Source organism: Triturus cristatus, chromosome 4_1, assembly GCF_964204655.1.
Source record: "Triturus cristatus chromosome 4_1, aTriCri1.1, whole genome shotgun sequence".
NCBI classification, from domain to species: domain Eukaryota; kingdom Metazoa; phylum Chordata; class Amphibia; order Caudata; family Salamandridae; genus Triturus; species Triturus cristatus.
Window position 1 is genome coordinate 1,202,756,363 of NC_140585.1, and position 20,457 is coordinate 1,202,776,819.

Sequence of the window (20,457 nt, forward strand, 5' to 3'; positions counted from 1 at the left end):
TATTTTAGAATATATTAGCATTTATGGAAGCACAAATGAAGCAAATTCTGTGTAATTCTGAAGCGTGGTGTAAACAAAGATTTTAATGGGAACAAAACAAACCAATACACCTGGGGACGTGCAAATGAAATATTCGTTGACACCTGATTTCCATGCATTACCGTTTGGGCGCTGCTTAGTTTTATCAATACTACTGTATGTCTGTGAACATTTAGTGGTCATTTCAGTGGAAATGTATTGTCAGTAAATGACAGCATGCTACCACACCATGTGTTAGTAATTTATTTCCGAAAATGTCCTCCAAAATGCACTACCATCGGCATACTACACCCTCCTGAATACATTTGCTACACTTGTTCTTTGTGTGACACATGGATTTTTCACAATCCTCATAACTTCAGTGATACACATTAATGGAAGTACCCTCCCATTGACAATTGTGGCAGCACCACTGGTGCAGGCCAATTGAAAAATATAATTCATGCATGAGCCCCAGTTGGTCCACATCTTTTCAAAGATCTGGCTTCTACGCAGGCCTTGACGTAAACAACATATGGTAATATGAACAGCATTTGCTCAAATGTCTGACTTACAATTCTTAGCTTTTACTTTTGTATTAAGTGTTAGCACACAAGTGCCGAAAAAGTCTAATCTTCATTAATGAAGCATATATACAGATTACTGCATTACCATCTGCAATTCACATCTCTACAAAAAATTACAACGGATGTTAATAGGACCTGCTGCAAACAGTGCAGGAACACATTCAGAGGAGTTTTGAGAAGAATCTAAAAAATAGACAGTGAATTTATCAAAAGCAATAAAGGAAGTGAGTGCAATGATATTACAAGCAACAGTTAGAAGAGCCACCCAATAGGCTCCTTTTACCAGCAGCACTTATAGTGCAAGTCTCAACAAGGCAGGGGGGCTTTGCCAAAGAGTTTTTATAGCACACACTACCTTTAACTGAGCCTATTTGTAAGCTTTCCTAGTGTGTGCAGATAAGAGATAAAAGGAATAAGAAGATAGTGAGGCCTAAGATTCAATTTCATTCCAATTCAATAAAAAAAGTGAATTTCTTTGCACAGTTAACTTGCCACCAAAGGTAGCGATAGTAAGCAGAGGTTTACACCAGGGTGTGGTAGATGGATAGTGGCTAAAGTACAACATAATACAGTATTGGCAAATCTGTATATAGCATCACTAAACACCACTGGCAAAGCAAATAGGTCCCAAAGGGGAGACATATTGACTTTAATGCTTGTTATAGGAGCTTTTGTTTCAAACACTGCCAATTTTTAGTCTGATGTGCAAGTTGATAAATAATCGTGGTAAAGTGTCACCTTTTAAGAGCAACTTGTAGGATTTTTACATAATTCACTGGAAGAAAAGTTCAAACTTGCAAAGTCAGTTACTGCAACTGATCAAGATTTAAACACTTCATACTTTCACCTCGCTTGGTGACCTGGTTAGGTCTGTATTGCTGAGTTAATCTGTAAGGATAAACTTGGAATATCTTTTTAAGTTAAGCCTACCAGACAGTGCAGGTGTCTGGTTGTGAAAGACATACTGTGGGCTTACCAAGAACATAGAGGGGCTTGCAGCCCGCCCGTTGCTTACCACTGATTGGTTTTACTGTCAGTCTCATTTATATGCTTCCTATTTGATGACTTGCCTTGTCCATTTTGTGTCTCTCCCTCCCTGGCATTGCCATTTTACTTGTCTCCTTCCACTGCTTACTTTTAGGGAACAAGGTTTTTCTTTTGTTGTAAGCACTGCATGAGAGGGAATGTGTTTTCTTGCTGTCGCCATGTGATTCTCTTCCCCTCTCCATGTTTTTCTCTCTCACCAGTGTGCCTGTCCACTTCTTGTGCTTCTCCCTCCACGTTGCTTTATCACCTGTGTGTTTCTTCCCCTCACATTGCTCTTACTTTCATGTTTACTTTGCCCCCTTGCCTCCCACGTTGCTCGCTTTCTCTCTTTCGTTTACTTTTCTCTGCCCCCCACAGCCTTCCATGCTGCTTCACACACCCACACCCTCTGTTTTGCTTTCCCTCTGCCACTGTGTTGCTTCTGCCCCCCTTTTCCTTCCACCCACCAACTGCTCAAAACATGCTTTTGCTGTTTTTTCTTTTTATTTACCATTCCAACTCAGATTAGTAATAAACAAATTAATTGTTTGCACACACATGCATGATGTGCACGCCTCCAAAATGATGCAGCAACCACATTATAGACTTTTTCATTCTTCCTTAGCCATCGATAAAAGCTCTTGGAAAACCAATATTTCACAAAGAAAAGTTATGTTGTCTTTGCCAATGCTTGTTTGATTTCTGCTTTTCTTTTAGTTTACCTCTTCTTTGTAGCTTACAGTTACAGCAATGTAAACTATGTAGAAGCTTTAAAACAAAGCACACCAAATTCCAGCTTTATTTGGGCGAGATAAACACTGTTCCTCACTTCCAAATGGGTTTTAAAAAATCAAACTGGGTTTAATAAATCATAGTTAATATGCCTACAGATTGATGTCGTTCAGCCCCAGGTGTGAAATTTGAGACTACACACTGTGGCTACACATAGAAACACCCTGTGGTACGACAGGCTTTGACTTCCTATTCTTTTTTTCCTGTTTTATTTTGCATTTTCAAAAAAGAACATTACACACAGTCCATTTCAAAATGATGCAGTGAGAATTAAATAAAAAGCAAAGCATGGCCCGAGCTCCCCACCCAAGGCAATCAGTACCCATGAGTTACAGTTTCACTCAGAGTGCTCTCAGAAAAACACCATTACCCTCATAAGACTCCAACAGATCCTTGCCAGCCAATTGGAAGATAAGCTCCCGTTGAGCCCTCGTCAGTGTCAGATGGGGACAAGATGTGTATATCAAATGCCCTTATAGTTCTAGACATTGTCATGTGAAGCCCAGCTGGGTGTTATATGAGTTTGTATTTGCAGGGGTGCTCAGGATGCTACAAATAGTGCAAACAACTGCTTCATAAGCAACAGTTATCATTGAGAGAGTAGAAGACTTCTCTAAGCTTACCAAGATTTCATTACAGGCCAAAGTGACAAAGTTTTTGATACAATTTCAGGGTAAAGGTCTCCAATATAAAGTAACTCCATTATTAACCAAAATGTCTTCTTGCGGCGTTATCTCAAACAGGTCTTCCTTAGGCTAATTATTAACGGTTATGATCACTAAACCAACTTGGTTGAACTTTGAAGTCCATCATCCTCTTCAGCAGGCTCTCAGTTTCACAACTATTGCCCATAGTCCTTTTGCAGAGAATGTTGGTGGGCTTATTCAACATGAAATACGTTATCAACTTTAAAAAAAACTCCAGGAGGACAGCAATGCAGTCAATGTTAGTTGTTTCCTCATACCGTATTTAAATTGAGCGTTTATCTGTTTCAATTGCACAGTCTATGGAAGTTGCTAGTTTTAGTATTAAAGTCCCCAACCAGGACAATAGATATATTTTTTTCACTCAAATTCTTGTAATATACATTTTCCGACATTGTTCCTCGGGTGAGCAGGCTTGGCAGGAAATTAAAGTTACATAGCCATCTAACTGCGATGGCTCCATCGCCCATGTTTCTTGTAGAGTAATTACTTGGGGTTGTTTAAAAAAATGAATCCAACCACTATGGGTAAGTTTGGAACGCAGACCTGCTACATTCCAGGATAATAGTTTCATTTAGTGAAGCTCCCCGAAGGCACTAGTACCCTGGCCAGTTGATTAGAAGGTTTGAGCTTCTTTGATGAATTGCAAATATTGGTGTCTGTGATGCTGGTCTGTCAATCATTATTCTCAAGTCCTGATAGGGAGAGATACTCATTGGTGGAAGCCCGTACAAACTAGCTGGCATTACAGAAGTTTTGCTTCAGGTTAACATTCTAACTTGTGCCCTCTGTGAGAAGCTAGTCATATATTTATCCAGGCTTAAAAAATAAACCTATTTTAACTAAGTCTGAAAACTTTGCAGTTATCTGTCCTGTTAGCGCAACAGTTTAACAGCCAGGCGGTTAATTTAACACATCTGAAAGTGATGACCACACAGTCACCTCTTTCATGCTTCTCTGAATTCCCCTGCTCAGTCCGACTTTCCCTCCATCCTTACATCCCAACGCACAATCCATTTGCCATCAGAATTGTCCTGCTGCGAGTCAAACCAGTGAATCCCTTTGATAGTTAATTGTGTGAAACTTTCCTTTTCTGACTGGGGTAAAAAGGGGAAATTTGTTAGCACCAAGTGAGTCCAATGTAGTGGCCTGCAGAGGTTACTGTAATATAGTGGGGTTATCTACTGAATGATGAGCTCTTTGCATGTGGCAAGCCAGTGGGCACGAGCACCATTATTTCTATGCCGGCTACCCGTTCCCAGATCTTATGTAGCATGGACTGAAGTAATTTTATTCATTTTCAGCAGCAGATCTCTTGTGATTAGCAGTGTCAAAGGGTAGCAGAATATAAAGTTTCCCTTTTATAGTTAAGCGATTTTTCGTAGCCAGTGGTGAGGCATTTGTGACTTTGTTCCCTGATATAATACTTCCGGCTGCTGGTTGATGAACTTTCTTCATAGTTAATAATACTGGTCTTTGTGGGAGCTGTAAAAGCAGAGCTGCTGCCTCTTGTGCCCATCAATGCTGACTTTAAACTCACGCCAGTTAAAATTATTATAAGTTGCCCTCCCCCAGCCAAACTCTCAGGATTGTGTCCTGAATACTAGAGGTGGTGAGAGTCATTTTGTTCTCCAAGACCACCACAGCCCGCTCTAAGAAAACAGAAATGCAGGAAGAGGGGAGGGGAGGCATTTCCTACCTGCTGTCTTGGAGGCTGGAGAAGCTGTGGTTTTCCATTAACCAATCTTACTATAGCAAAGTAATTACTTGTAATAAAGAAAAAAGAGAGTAAATGGACATAAATTAAAGAGAGAGTGCTTAGTCGAGTCTCTTCCAGCACTGGAGCGGCTGCAGATGGTCCCATCCTTGGCCTGGACTGTGCCTGGGTGCGTCCCGCGTGGAATCAGAAGATCGCTCTTGTATCCGTGCTGGCACGTGGGCAGGGTTGAAGGGTGCATGGGCCAATGGGCATTGTGGGCCTCCTTCCGCCCTCCACCCTCGAGTGACAAATAAGCAAGCCCGGAATAGACCTCAGCCCCTCCTCCTGGTCCAGACTAAGCGTCACCCAATCAGAATCAAAGCGTCCCACGCAGCGGGATCTGAAGATCGTTCTTGTAGCAGTGCTGGTGTGCGGGTGGGACTGGAGGCCACAGGGGAGTGTGGGTGTTCAGGGCCTCCCTTAGTCCTAAACCCAAGAGCAATGAAACAGGCCTCAGTGGACCTGACTGTCTTCTCCTGTTTCAGACAAAGATTCAAACCGTCTCTATATTTTCAACAATGTAGATTTCATCACGGTTCATTGCATTCAGCGATTTGGCACTTTTCAGTCCTACATCATTTTTTATTACATGACCTTCCCACAAGCCTATGTTGTAATTCACTAAGTATGTTGCCAAAGGGTGAAAACTTGTAATTTTCATTATGTAAAGTGCTGCCCGGAAGACAATGCTCAAGACAAAAAAAACTAGGAATAAGAAACTAGGAATTTCCTTTCTCGCAGACCTGATTGCCCCGGATCCATAGTTCTGCTTCCCTAGTTAAGTCATGTGGTCTCCCGGGAGACCACAAATGTCCCTTGAAACTATCTCAAAAGTGTTTTAACAGAACAACACCAAACTTCAAATGTACAAAGATGCGAGGGCCTTCATTTTATCAAGGTAAATAATTTGCTGTAGACTGAGGATTTTTAAGTAAGTCTTCAGACCTCATTCTATAAGAGAACAGAAGCTTCAAGTATTACCCAGAATGTATTATTAGAGAGGCACTACATATCACAGAAGGCACATCTTAGTATGTTAGTTTACAAAATTAGCTAATGTTTAAGGACTGTTTGTTTCAAAGATTGCTATTGTTGCTATGATATTCCCCACCTCACCATATAGCATCCAGGATGCTTTACGGTGGAAGTGGTATAAAAGCATAAAGAGAAAACCTGTTGATGTAATGCAAAGCGTAAGGATGCAAACATCTCTGCTAGTCCACAATCTCCATCATCAGGCAGCTCTACATCCCATCATGAAACACCTCCCAAATTCTTTAGAATGAAAATAGAAATAAGGAACAGCACAGGTTTAAGAGACCTTGTAAAATGAAAAGATTTCAGGTACATCCTGCAAGTCGCTAGAAGGCTGTTCAATGGACTGGAACCGCTGGAAGAAAAGGACTGGTTGTAGCTTTTTGGCATTTCACAGTTAGTGTTTTCAAGAAGAAGTGTCTTGGTCCTGTATGGCCGAAAGAGACCAACAAAAACCTGCATTTACCTTTGGTCTTCTGTTGTCTACTTTAGAAATATAAACCACGCTTGTTCCTGCTCTGCTGATTGAGTGGCAGGCAGGTGTTATTATTGAGGAAATAATCCATCAGTTATCCAATCTAGAATGCTGATTTTACAAGCGTTCTTGGTAGCTGCCATGTTTTAAAGGCGAGCAAATAGATGTGATGGCTCTCTGGCCAGGAACAGGGGATGACCAGCTCAGCAAGTAATCCATGATGATGGTTGGAAAGTATGAAAGAGGGAGACAGACAAACTTGCAGTCCCATCCAGGGGAGTAGCGTGTCCATGGGTAGACGGCTAAGACAGAGTGCTGTAAGGAGTCCACCACAAGGTGCAAGTTGGAGCTGCCTGCGGCCACCAGGTTAATAAAGTTTTTGCAGTCTGCAAAAAGAAGAGTAAAGATGAGCCTACAGTACACACTCACACATGGCACTTATTCAATACAGCTCTGTACATGCCCCGCTATTCTGTTGTACATTATCAGGCAGCCCCTTTTATGAGAGAACTCAACTGGCTTCCTCTCGAAGACAGAATCCACTTCGAAATGGTTTTTGTTCTCAATAAAGACTTAACATTCAAGACAAGGTCCACATCACTGGAGGGGGGAAAAAACTAAAAACTAATCTTGTTTGCTTCTAGCAATGCCAAAAACTAACAGAGAAAAAAAGGCTGGACCAAGACTTTGGAGCCATCTACCCAAGGCTCTATCCATCCAAATCTACCTGCCTCTATAATAGCTTGAAAACGCATCTATGCTAGCCCTTTTCGTAAGTCTCACCATCTGCAATTCTATGTCAGGACCAGAGGCAGGGATTATGCTCTTCTTTCTTCATTTTATTTAACAGCAGCCATATCAACAATCAAACAACAAACATTTCATTTTCGATATGCCATAGGGAGTGGAAGAAGTCCATTAACCAATCGGGAACCAGGATATCTTTTCAAATGCTCCTGTCAGTTCTCTTCCCCCTCTTTCTTCACTGCTCCAGCAGCCATTGGAGATAAGTATTGGGACCACTTGCCTTTGTTTTTTACTCAGTATAAATTTTTGTTGGTGGTGTTACTAACATTTGCTGCACACTGTACATTGCTAATTTTCAGCGGCTGCGAAGATGCCTAAACGCTCCATCACAGCCACTTAAGTGCATTCCTCGACCTTCTACATGCTGCGCGGTGGGCACACAGCAGTCCTCCAGCCCCCAGAGGGAGCACACCCCTTGCGCCTCGCGTCTCCTTATGCAGACACCGATCCCTGCTTCTGCAGATCGGAGCGCGCATTGGCACTTCCTGTGCCTGACAGCTGAGAACCTCCGACTGCATTGTATATGCAGAAATTAAGCCCAGACCCACCTGGAGTCCATATGCCCCACGGGGTCTGTACTTGTATGTAATACCGGTGCCTACCTTCCACTCACTCAAACACTGACCTAGGCGGTATTTGAACAGCCCCTTGAATATTAAAGGGTGTGTGATGTCCTGAGAGGCTCATAGCCTCCAATACTGTGCAAGTGACTGCAGTGCTTCGCTACCCTAACTCTCTCTCTCTGGGTCCCCCCAGTTATTAATTGCCCTCTGTATGTGTCTACACGTGTGCACTCACATTTATCTAATGGAGGAATATGAGGACTCCTACACTGAGGAGGAGAACTCCTACTTTCCAGTCACAGATACGTTCTGTGAAGCAGTCGGCACCTCCATTCACAAGGCGGTCTCTGAGGTGCGCTTGGAGGAGAAGCTTCTAGCAGTGGGGCAAAAGTGACAACAACCCTTCAGCTGGAGGGAAGACCTAGTGGGCATTCGGGCCCCCTACCTCCAGGTCTGCCTGATGCCAAACAACCCGAGAACCTGTGCAAATGCCTGCAGACCCCTGGGGTTGACCTGGATGCTTTCTCCAGACCTAAAAAGGCATTTCTGGGCCACTCTCCTCCATACCAGATGATCTAGAGGGCCTGCAGGCACCAGGGGTGGATCAGCCCCCCTCCCCTCTCCCTGCCTTGGACAGATCCACCACGGGGTCCGATAGGGAGTCGGACCAGGACAGGTCATAGCAGTTAATGCCCCCCCGCATCGTGGACGGACCCCGCCACGGAGGGAGCCCATGGCGCAGAGTCTGACATGCTTGACCCTGAGGAACTGATGCACCCTCGTTCCTCCGAATGGACCCCCATTGATAAAGTAGCCATGTATGTGGTGGGAAGGCTGGGCACGCCCCTTGACAAAGAGATATGCAACCAACTTAGGGCAGAGTGCCCTGCCCCTCACTGGATGGCACGGTGGCCGTAACACCAGAAATTGACCCCAGAATGACCACATTTTGGGCCAAGTACATTGGGGACCCAAAGAAGGGCATTGACCACTCCTGGCAGTCATGCCACGATAAGCTCCTGGACCTGACGGTGGCATTGATAAAAATACTCGACTTGGCGGAGGATGCCTCCGGTGCACTCATTTACCCGAAGTTACTTTCTGGAGGGGCCCAGCGTGCCATTATTTTCCTGGCCAACGCCAACTGCGCCATTTCTCCCGAGAGGCACAGATCGCTCCTGATTAAAATAGACCCGAAGCTAGGGGATCTGGCAACCTCAAAAGCAGTGCAGGTTGTGCAGGGCGGGCTCTTTGGTGAACCTTTCATCAAGGAGCTCAGCAAGTTTGTCTCAACATTCAATTCTCTAGACAAAGCCCAGTCCTCAATAAAGCGCATCTTCACCCCTTGGATTTTAACTGTGGCTGTATGTGGCAGGGGGTGCTCCACTGTGCACTCCCAGTCTCAAGCCTCAAATGCAGGTCAGACCTCCAGGTGGAGTAACTAGCAAGACGCCTCCCGCTTCAGGGGTTTCTATCCGACCAGGGGGTACATTTGCCACAGAGGATCTCGAGGTGGTACATGAGGATTAGGTTCTTCCGCCAACACACACAGTGAGTATAACTCATTTTTCACAGGCTTTTGGGGGTCCGTCTGGCAGATTTCATCCATACCTGGAAAACTCTAACGTCCAATGTCTGGGTTCTACAGACCATTCAGGGTTTCCATATAGAATTCTATGGGTCCCCCTTTCAACATTTCCCGCCTTGACCCCTCTGCTTCTCAGAGACTTAATTCACCCTTATCCAGTTGGAGATCTAGAAACTCCTTCCCAAGAGAGCCATCTTGCTGTCCACGCCTCACCCCTCAGGCTTCCTCAGCAATTTATTCCTAGTGGAAAAGCGGAATGGGGTCAGCACCCGGTGATCAACCTCCGGCAACTCAACGAATGGCTGGTCTTTTGCCATTTCAAGATGGAGGGCATTCATCGCCTCTGGGACCTCCTAAGACCCAATGATTGGCTGGTGTGTTTGGATCTCAAGGATGCTTATCTGACGATCCCAATATTCCTGCCACATTGTTGGTTCCTACAGTTCGAATGGCAGGGTCAGGTCTTTGAATTTAACTTCTCAAGTTTGGCCTATCCTCCGCTCCTTGATGTTTCACCAAGGTCCTAAAACCTGTGGTCGAACATCTAAGGACCTATGGGATAGGCATGATTGTGTGCCTGGACAACATGCTTCTCATGGATCAATGCCCACACATGTTATCTCTGTATCTGAAAAACAATGTAGCTCTCCTCCAGTCCCTGGGATTCATTATCAATCATGAGCAGTCTGCCCTGAGACCTTCCTAGACCCTTGCCTTCCTGGGTTTCGTGATCAACTCTTGGAAACAACCCTTAGTCTTCCATGCAGGAAGATGGGCAAGATATGACACGAGGTACGCAGAACCCTGTCCAAACCATCCACCACCTTCCAGCATATAGCAAGTGTAGTCCGCCTCCTGTCATCCTCCATTCAGGTCATTTTCCAAAGCCCCTTCACTTCCTGGCCCTGCAACGCTTGAAGGCATCTCAACTGCCCATGGCCTCGCGTACTACCAGCACATTCCCCTCTCGGACGAGGCCCAGGAGGAACAAAAATGGAAGCTCACACATATGGAAACCTGGAATTGATGTGAAACCTTTGGATCCCAGCTGGATCTGGTGATAGATTCCGGCGCCAGTGGCACTGGCTGGGGCACGCAATGTGGGGAGTTCACTATCAGAGGTGGATGGTCCACCGTAGAGCAATCCCTGCACATCAATTGTCTCAAACTGATTGTGGCTTCCTTCATGTGTAGGGCTGGACCAGGGAACACGCACAGTGGTGTGTTCTCCTACAAAGGGACAATATAGTGGCAGTCTGTTGCATCAACAATCTGGGGGCATAAGGTTCAGAGCCCTCTCGGATCTGGCCAAGAGTTTTCTGGGAATATTGGCTCAACCTCCATATTTTGGTGATAGCGGAGCACTTCCTGGGCACAGCCAGCTAGGTCACAGATTGGCAATCAAGACACCTCAGGGACACAAGCCTTTGGCTGCTGTTTCAAGCCCTCTCAGACCACTAGGGCCCATTCACGATAGACCTCTTTGCGTCTGGTCTGGACCATCAACTTTCCTGGTACGTCAGTGGGAAACCGAATCCCAACGTGGTATTGACCGATGCCTTTCTTCAGGATTGGTCGGTAGAGAAAGACTGTCACTTTCTTCCCTTCACCATGATAAAGAGACTCACTGCGCAGACTCGCAGACAGCGGGTATAGCTGGTGGTGGGGATCCCGATGTGCAAGTTTACTTTCCAGTTCTGATGGAATTTTCTTGGGATTTTCCAATCCATTTACCCCGATTTCAGTATCTCCTCAGGGATCCCTCTGTGAACCCTACCATTTGACTGAATAAACGGAACCCTCCAGCTTATGTCGTGAAAGATTACAGGTCTCAAGGGCAAGTCCTGGGACTTTCTAAAAGTGCTGCAGATCTCCTCAGAGTTTATGATCAAACTTTACCAATTAATTTGGTCTTCATGGTTGGGTTGGTGTCAGCAGTGGGACCTGGATCCTGTGGGGACCGATGTTGTCAATATCTTGAACTTCCTAGCCTTACTGGCGGCAAATGGGAAGGCCTATAGATCGGTCAACACCTTTCGGTCAGGGATGCCCTCGGGTCATGCCCATGTGGGAGGCCATCCTGTGGGGTAACATCTCCTCATCAGGAAACTTCTCAGAGGCATCTGATTGTCCCTTCCTCCGGAGCCAAGATATTCTGTCCTATGGGATGTCAATTATGTCCTAAACTTGTCCCTTACCTGTCAATAAATACTTTTCTCGATAGCAGTTGTTGGTGAAACTGGGCACCTTGCTGTACCTAATGTCCTGCAGACGAGTCTCTGATGTTGGGGCCCTGGACATTATGGGGAGGACGTTTACGTTATGTTTATGGGGTCACCTTCCATGTTTCGGGACCTACAAAGTGTAACTCATGACTGATCTCATACTTGTCCTTCGCAGGCTCTTTAAAACCATGTGTGGTTTGTGGTATCAAGGCATACGAGGCCTTGACTGAGGAGCTCATCCCCCACTGGGAGCAGCGGTTGCTCATTGCACTTCAGAAACAGTACAAAGCAGTCTCTTCCCGACCATTGCACGGTGAGTTCGATGGACCATGCAAGAGGTTGGCATCGAAACTAAAATGTTCAGAGCGCATTCTACCAGAAGGGTTAAGGCATCAAAAGCTTTCACTCTTGGAGCTCGCTTAATATATTCTGAATGCAACGTACTGATCCTCAGACTCGACCTTCAAAAGGTTCTACTTCAAGCCAAGTTCCCTCTTTTGCGGCTCCTGTGGTAGGCAAGCTTTAACTTAGCATAATCCCTGTCTCCGGTCCCAACATAGAAGGACCATTTTCATAATTAGGCGGGGATTAGCCTACTCATTGCTGTCTGATCGTCGCCCACCCTGAGACAAAGGATAGGTTTATTTTGGAGTAAGGACTCAACCTTACGTTATGTTTGAAATTGCTCATGAGAACAAGTCCTAATTGGGGGGGGGATGGTCTGTAATTTCTAATGCACTATATTAATACTAGTCAAACCGTTTTGTTCGCCTATGAGTTACCATGATGACTAAAAGCTGATCTGCTGTTTTTTTTACTGGATTGGAGTCTTCCAAACAGGACTGATGTTTTCAACTGCCGGCTTTGGTCGCAGGAGAACAGAGGGGGAAAGAGAGCTGACAGAAGCATATGAATAGACGTCCTGGTTCTTGATTGGTTTATGGGAAATTACGTTTTTGTTGTTTGATAGTTGATATGGCTGCTGTTAAAAAAAAAATGAACAAAGAGCATAATTACCACCTCTGTGTCCTTTATAGAATTGAAACTTTCCGTTATGAAAGCTAGGAAAATGGTCAATCCATATAACTACACTTCATGTCACTGATTGTTTTATGTATCTTCTCATCTGAAGCACTTGCTTGCTCACTCACATGGCTAGCTCTACACAAAAAACCTGCAATTTAGAAATAAAATATAATTATGTTACTACATAAACTCTGAAATCCATCGAGCTTTTGTAATGTAATCTGCAGCACTTATACAGGAATCTACCATACAGCACAAACTCTACTGTCCAATCTTCTTGTACTAACACTGATACTTTATCCCATCGCAGTAACCTTGGTATTCTGAACTAAAGCAAAAATAATAGTGTTTTGTTAAGATACTGTAATGTAATTATTGATTTTAAATGGTAGATCTAACACACTTTAGATAAACGGATACATTAATATTAATATTTTTATGAGAAAGTCCTCTTTGGATATCCTACAGCCCTGTCCAAGGCAGACACGAAGTGGACTCACAGGCGTTGAAGTACTGCTCTCCGTAGGTCTCCTTGACGTCCTTTGGCATGCGGCCCCATGCGTCCTGTAAACCTTTCTCTACAATTGACTTGGTTACAATACCAGTTTTGAAAGCGCCGGGTTCCACAATCGAGACTTTGACTCCATGAGCGCGAAGATCACGTCTAAGGCAAGATAGAGAGCGCACAGAAATGGCTAATCAATGCTTGTGAAAAGCAAGGCATCGCAAGAACCTGAATAGCTCCTAGCATAAAACTGCACCACAGCAATCTGATATCATGGTGCAACATCACATGACTACATGTGGTGCCAGAACTCGGACTTTAACATCTCAATAAGATCTGAACTCTAAATGCAATGTTGTGTGTAGGAGACTTAAGTCACAAGTTGGTTATTAAGTCTAGCCCACCAGATCGTGCAAGCTGCCTGTTTGAGAAAAGACCTACTGTGCACCTACAGTGCACGTAGATGCTTACCATTAGTTTGCTTTATTGTCTTTCTCCTTTACTTGTCTTTTATTCATTAGCTTTGTGAGCTTTTCTTCCTCTTCTTGCGTTTGTCCTCACTTCCCTGGAGCATTACCTCATTACTTGTGTTCTTCCACTTCATATTTTTCAAGCACTACTTTTTTCTTTTTGATTTAGCGCTCCATGAGAGTGCATTTATTTTCAAGCTATCGCCCTTATGTACTTTGCTTCCCCCTCCGCCGCGCTCTGTATTGTGTACTTCTCCCCTATATCATGTTTCTTCCACCACCCTACCCATCATAAAAAAAAAATTCCCTCTCCTTTAGCCATGCTGCACAGCGTCCGGAATGATGTACAGCATTGCTAACAACCATTGTTAAAGCCAATAGGTCCAAAGGCACGACCTATTGGCTTTGCTAATACTTGTTAAAGCATGTGCATGTATTTAGGGATGCAAACACGCCATGCTGATTAACTTCAAAACTTCAAAGGATTAACGTCTCTGTCTGCAGTCTCAAACGCAGCTAGTTCTATGTCATGAAAGGTAGTTGGTTCCTCAAGCTCCTGCACCTCAATTAAAAGTCTTCTCCGGATGGATTAGCCAACTCCGAAGAGCGTCTATGCATTTTGTTTTCTAAATTACATAGAAACATGTAAAGTGATGGCAGATATAAAACACCAGACGCCAGCTAGCCTATGCTTAAATACAAGACGGCTGCTGTGAAGTCATATGCATTGCACGGTTTTAATTCAAGATGGCGGCCATGGAGCTCTGCAGACTTTAATGAGGTGACACAGATGCGGGATTGCAGGCTTCTCCAGCTAGCAACTTGTGCATTGCGGTTAACCCTCCTGCTCCCTGTAAGTAGCCCTCTTGTGCACAGCCCAGCCTAAATATAAAGAAACTTTTACTTGGTTGAAATAAAATATGTATACCATGTACTGAAAAGTGTGCATTTGAAAAGATATTTTCAGGCTGTTGATGGCTGGTTAAAAACTGTTGAATTTTAATATTAAAAGATGACATTTGAGTGATGAATCATGGTGGAATTAGGAGACTTACTGATCATATTATTACCTTGGGGGCAAGGGAATTGAAACTATGGCTGTGATGTATTTCCCATGTGGTGGTATTACTTTACTGCTGGCAACCGTGCCTGATGCACTGAGGTGATCATTACTGGTAATACTGCATCCGGTGGGTACCAATGTGATTTTGTCCAATGTTGTCGTTCAACACCAATAATATTAGATGCCCGAGATGATTTTCATTGAGCATAAGTAGCTCTTATTTGAGAAACCTTTGGATATCACTGCTGCATTGTGAACGACCTCAAAGAGAATTAGAAGGGGATGTATGCAGGACTTTAAAAGGTGCCAATGGGGATTCTATGGATTTATATGGGGTCCTTTGAAAGAGGCCTGCAACTCACCTACAGCAATACTACCTTTTTTTCACACTCAATGGAACTACATCTGTATCTAAACACATCCCGTTTTAGTATACCACAATATTTATCTATTGCAAAACGATCTATGAAATCAATTGTCTGACATGCAAAAAATGCGTTGTTACACCTGTGTGAGTGATTAGAGACTGAAGCCAATGTCAACAATTACTTGGGGTGGCTGGGAGCCAGCACTTTCATTTCTTACCTGAGGCTGTCTGAGAAGGCCTCCACTCCATATTTGGAAATGCTGTACCCTCCACCAAAGATTGCTATCCTCCCCAAACTGCTGCTCACATTGGTGATCCTGCCCTTGGCCTGCCTCACGAGTGGTAGCAGATTCAGGGTCACGTCGATCATGCCCAGCAAGTTCACGTCGATCACCTTTACGTAGTCCTCTTTGGTCAGCCACTCATTGGGAGCCATGGGGAAACTAACCCCGGCATTGTTCACCAGTCCCCAGAGACCTGGGAGAGTGAAGTTAAGTGCTCAAGTTTAAGCTTATTAGTAAGGTGCTTCGTTAATTAAAACCATTTCACATAAAAGTTACGCATTAAAACAATAAATATATAGAAAATTAAAAGGAATGTTTACATTATATGGTCAACGGGGTGTTCTAGGGTTCCAAGATTGCATATTTTAAAAGACTCGCCAAATTTCAATTGTAAGACTAGTTCATTTCAGAGTTTTCATTCACCATACAACAGTGAAAAACGAATTTGGCAGCCTTTCACTGTCAAGACATGGTACACACCTCAGTACATGTCCTACCTTTCACATACACTGCACCCTGCCCAGGTGGTACCTTGGGCCTACTTTTGGGGTGTCTGGTGTGCATAAAAAGAGAAGGTAAGACCTGGCAAGTGGGTGCACTTGTCAGGACAACAAGGCAGTTAACAAACTGCGCGCAAGCACTGCAGTGGCAGGCCTGAGATCTCTTATGGCTACTTGTGTGGGTGGCACAATTAGTGCAGCAGGCCAACTAGTAGCATTTGCATTACCGGCCCTGGCACACATAGTACACTTTACTAAGGACTTTACTAGTAAGGCAAACATACCAATTATGGACAACCAATTACCATAACACTTTACACAGAGAGAATATGCATTTTAGCACTGATCAGCAGTAGTAAAGAGCCCAGAGTCCTAAAACCAACAAAAACAGGTCAGAAACAATACAGGAGGAAGGCAAAGAGTTCAGGGATGACCCTGCAAAACAGGCCAAGTCCAATAAGATGTGTTTTAAATTCTTTAGGGGATGCTTGAACGTTCAATCGGCTTTCTGCATGAAAAGATTGAATTTCGTCTTTGCCTTCGAGTTCGGATTGTTTATTTTACGCCAAACTCGAGGCGATACAATGTTGTTTTCAACTAAATGGAAACCACGGTACATTTTAAGAAAAGCATTGTTTTTATTTCAAGTGTGTTTTGTTACGCCAAACTCTCGACGCAGCTGGGCCTATGAGGTATAATTTGGAATTTTGAAGACTAGACGGTGTGTTTTAGCCGTCAATAAATCCAAGAATCCTGCTATCTTGCCTGGTATAATCCATTACCATGTGCTATTGTGGGTAGGAATTTTGCAGCCACAACTTTTTGTAGGGGCCCTAGGATAGGACCATGGAAAGTTTGTGAGAGCTGCCGGAATCCTGATGTTAGGGGAGCAGCCTTCATCTTCATGGTATTCATGTGTGGAATTAAGGAGCCTCTGAAATTGAAGACCATTCCGAGATACTTGTACTGTGAGGTGCATGCGAGATTAAATGAATGAAAAGTTTTATTGCACAATTACTTAAAACCATTTGCAATATATCTTACATCAATAAGAATGAAAAACACGATTCTTTAAAATCCTTCACAGTATATCTTACATCTAAAAAAGTCCACAAAAATTCTAACTGGTTGCAGTTGTGAGGAAAATACTGTTTGTATTAAAAACCGTCAAACAAACATTGTTGCAACAGAGTTCCATGTATCGTTTGAAACTATGCTTTAAACTAATTAACAACAGATCTGTTTTCTATTTAATGGCTTGCTGCTATTCAAGACTCCTCCAGTGTTGTCAGGACTTCTTCTTCACTCAGTCTGGTGCGCAACTCGTCCATATATCTCCCAAATTTGGCCAAGTCTGTCGGTATGGTGCATGAGAATAGAACCAAAGTTGCATCTTTCACTGTCTGAACTCCTTTGCATAGCCACATTGTGAGGTGCATGCAATCTGGAGACCACCAATATTACAAGTGTCAGGTGTTCGGAGTCTCTCAGTGAATGTAACCACTTTTGTTTTAATGAGGTTTTCTTCAAGGTTATTCCGCTGTGCTTAGCTGAAGAGACCATTTAAAAAACGCTGCAGTCCTACAGGTGTCAAGCTCAATAGCAGCAGGTCATCCGCAGATAAGGTGTGCATCATCGGAAGACCACTGAGTTTTGGGGGCTGCGTATTTGAAGAATTTAAATCATGTGAAAGGTCTGGGATGTAAGTATTAAGCACCTACGGAGTGAGAATGTACTCCTGCTTCAGTCCTGTTGATGTGTGAATCTTCTGCGAGAATCATGATCAGTCTCTCAATTTTACACTGAGTCATGTTTAAGTATACAGGAATTGAATTCTTCTCAAAGAGGTACTTGCAATACCAATGTGTGTTAATTTGTGCAATAATAGTTCACACGGGCCCCTATCACAGGCTGGTTTGAGGTCAACAAAGCAGGTTTACATCATGGATTTGGAAGCAAATGAAGTTCTCATAGAGATGGTTACGGCTACTAGATTTGATAACGTGCCCTTTCCTGAACGAAAGCCTGATTGATTCCATGGAATTGTTGTGTGTAGATTTAGATTCCATTTTTAGGTATCCCGATTTATGCCCTTATATAGGTACAATTCACATTGCCCTTATTTGGACATAAAAATCCGGCCCATATTTAGACACTGGCCGTACAAACCAAATACAGGCATGGCCACCTACATCCGTCCATCCACGTCACAATGATTTCTTGGAAAACCAGACCCTTAAGCCTTAAGGAATTTCCCCCAGCTTGAATATTGATTTCTCCAAGAACTCATTAAGTATGCATGAACATCTATTCCTTAGGGGTTCATTCATGACGTTCCTCTGCCCGACTTTTACGTCAATACTGGCATTCCTAGACACCTTCAAGGTATAAATATACCAGCACTTCCCTTGGCAAATTGCGGTTCCCGGAGGATTCGATCAAACCTAGACTACGCGGTTTGCCACGGCAAGTTCGGAAGGAGATCGAGTTCCAGCATGATGCACTGACCTGACGCTGTCATCTTCCTCGCAGAGAATCCAGCTCCAGTGCTCTCTGACTTCCCTTGCGGGGGTTAGACTATCGTCCAGAAAAGAGATTCCAACCTCTCTCATTCTCAGGTATGGAGCTGACTAGAACTTAGAGAAACTTTTGACAACTCTTGGCTAAACTAAAATATAGCTAGCTATAATTTAGAAATAGCACCTACTTCAAACTTAGGTTAGGTACACTGGGGTAGAACAATTTAGAAGCATCAGACGAGTATCACATTTTAGCATTATGTTATTTATGTATTTATTTTGATTAATATATGTCATAGCTACAAACCATGCTATTGCAGTATTATTTTATCTTACTGCTAACCTCGTACATATTGCACATCGCAGTCTGTCTTACGATTGTAGCAATTCATATCTCTTGCACGAGAAATAAGACTGTTCAATAAACCCTTTTTATTGAAAACGCCTGTCTCTCTATTTCTGTGCAACTCCGTAGAAACGAAGAATGCACGATTGACTGAGTGAAACTGTTATCTATTGTTTCCATGATTCTGAGACTGTTCCGATTCTAAAGGGAAACAAAGTTGTCATGTTTATGCGGTTGTCAGAGACTAAGCCCTTCTTGTATATTCGAGAATTTTCTAGTGACCTCTGAGTTAGCTGGCACACACAAGTAATTAAGTTTAATATACTCTATAGAGACATACTGACCTCAGTCCTATGTCAAATCTATAGTGTATGTTCTTCCAATGCGCAAAGCCTATCAAGGATATAGGAACTACACTACAGAATGCAGATGCAAGGTCTTGCAAGACAAGGGTCGCAAAATATTTGGAGTCTATGTCTAATAATGCTATCAATCAGTAATTGCCTGGATTACTCCTGTCTCCACCTTTGTAAATTGGATGTATTATGGATCCAAGCCATGAGACAGGGACTACTTGGGTCTGAAGTACTATGTTATATAGAATGGTCGGTTTTCTTGTCTAATACTCAATGTTAGACCTAAAGAGGGTGGTACCAGGGGCATTGCCTTTGTTGCTCTTTCTTGTAATGTTTTCTAAGGTGCTTATATTTTGATGTGGGTTCTGTGGTAAGCATATTTACAAAGTCCCGTATTTGACATCACCTGGAAGCTTATCCTGTCTGTTGGTCAGGCTGTGAAGTTCCTGTTTGCAATTTTTGTGCCACAACACTGTGAGTTGTAATGGGTTTCCTGGCCTGCTAAGCAGCTTACTGCCATATACTTTTTCGTTGCCCTGTGTTGTATGTGTAATGGAATAGTGCTTCCTCCAATACTGTATCCAGGATTCCGCAGGAATGTTGGCATTATAAGAAATGACTGGATCTTTATCTGCATCTTGGTTAGAGATCTTGTTCTTGCAGAACTTTCTTAACAACATTTGGCAGTATTGTTCCAACTTGGTGATCGCTTTGTACATTGTAAGCTACTGCACATCTAGCAAATCTATGTAAATTTGCCCATCCTGTTCTTGGATCTTCTCTTGCCACCTTAGTCTCTTCAGGTTGTCTGTATTGATATCAGCAATCAAAAAGATGGCGGGTGGATGTACACATGGGCAGAGTTTTAGCGTGATTATCTATGGATTATGATCGCTATCCTCACATTCCTCTATCTGAAAGTCGCCGATATATTTGAAGAGAGGTAAGGGGGTGGCTGAGTAGTCTATTATAGTTGTCAGCTTTTGCAAGAAGTGTGACCAAGACGGGGGCTTATCCTCTATAAACCGTCCATTCAAGATGTAGAAGCCAGAGGTTGCAAGTAAAGATGCAAGCTGGGAGCCCCTGTATTCGTTTTGTTTCAAAACAGGTTCTGTCTATTCGGGTATATTCAAATTTGGTTTTGAGCTGATATATCCTCATCACGTGTCTCCAGATGAAAATGATTTGAGTTGAAATCTCCAGCTATTACTGTAATATTCATCATTCTCGGTCACTAGTTTTGTTACTGTTTTTTCCAGGAGCTTTTTTGCGATTACCTTTGTTATCGAGTTCAGATTGATATATTCGTGAAGTAACAAAAGAGATCGTTTTGCCACTTGCCTCCAGTTCTGTATTTTAAAAGCCTGAAGCCAGTTCTCAGGGATGTTGATTTGCTCTGCCTTAATATTAAGGTAAACTGAGATGTATATCGCAAGAACCCC

General features: G+C 43.4%; 1 protein-coding gene across 1 annotated transcript in view; it reads right to left on the reverse strand.

Annotated features, from left to right (window-relative positions):
• Nucleotides 1-2,400: 2,400 nt before the first annotated feature.
• LOC146856389 (retinol dehydrogenase 16-like) overlaps nt 2,401-20,457 on the reverse strand; it is a 104,624-nt gene continuing 86,567 nt past the window's right edge. Inside the window, exons 5-7 of the mRNA XM_085654514.1 lie at nt 15,229-15,487; nt 13,106-13,269; nt 2,401-6,782 (exon numbers count right to left, since the gene is read on the reverse strand). Coding sequence (XP_085510640.1) covers nt 6,514-6,782; nt 13,106-13,269; nt 15,229-15,487 — 692 coding nt within the window. The 3' untranslated portion in view covers nt 2,401-6,513. The remainder of the gene's footprint in view (nt 6,783-13,105; nt 13,270-15,228; nt 15,488-20,457) is intronic.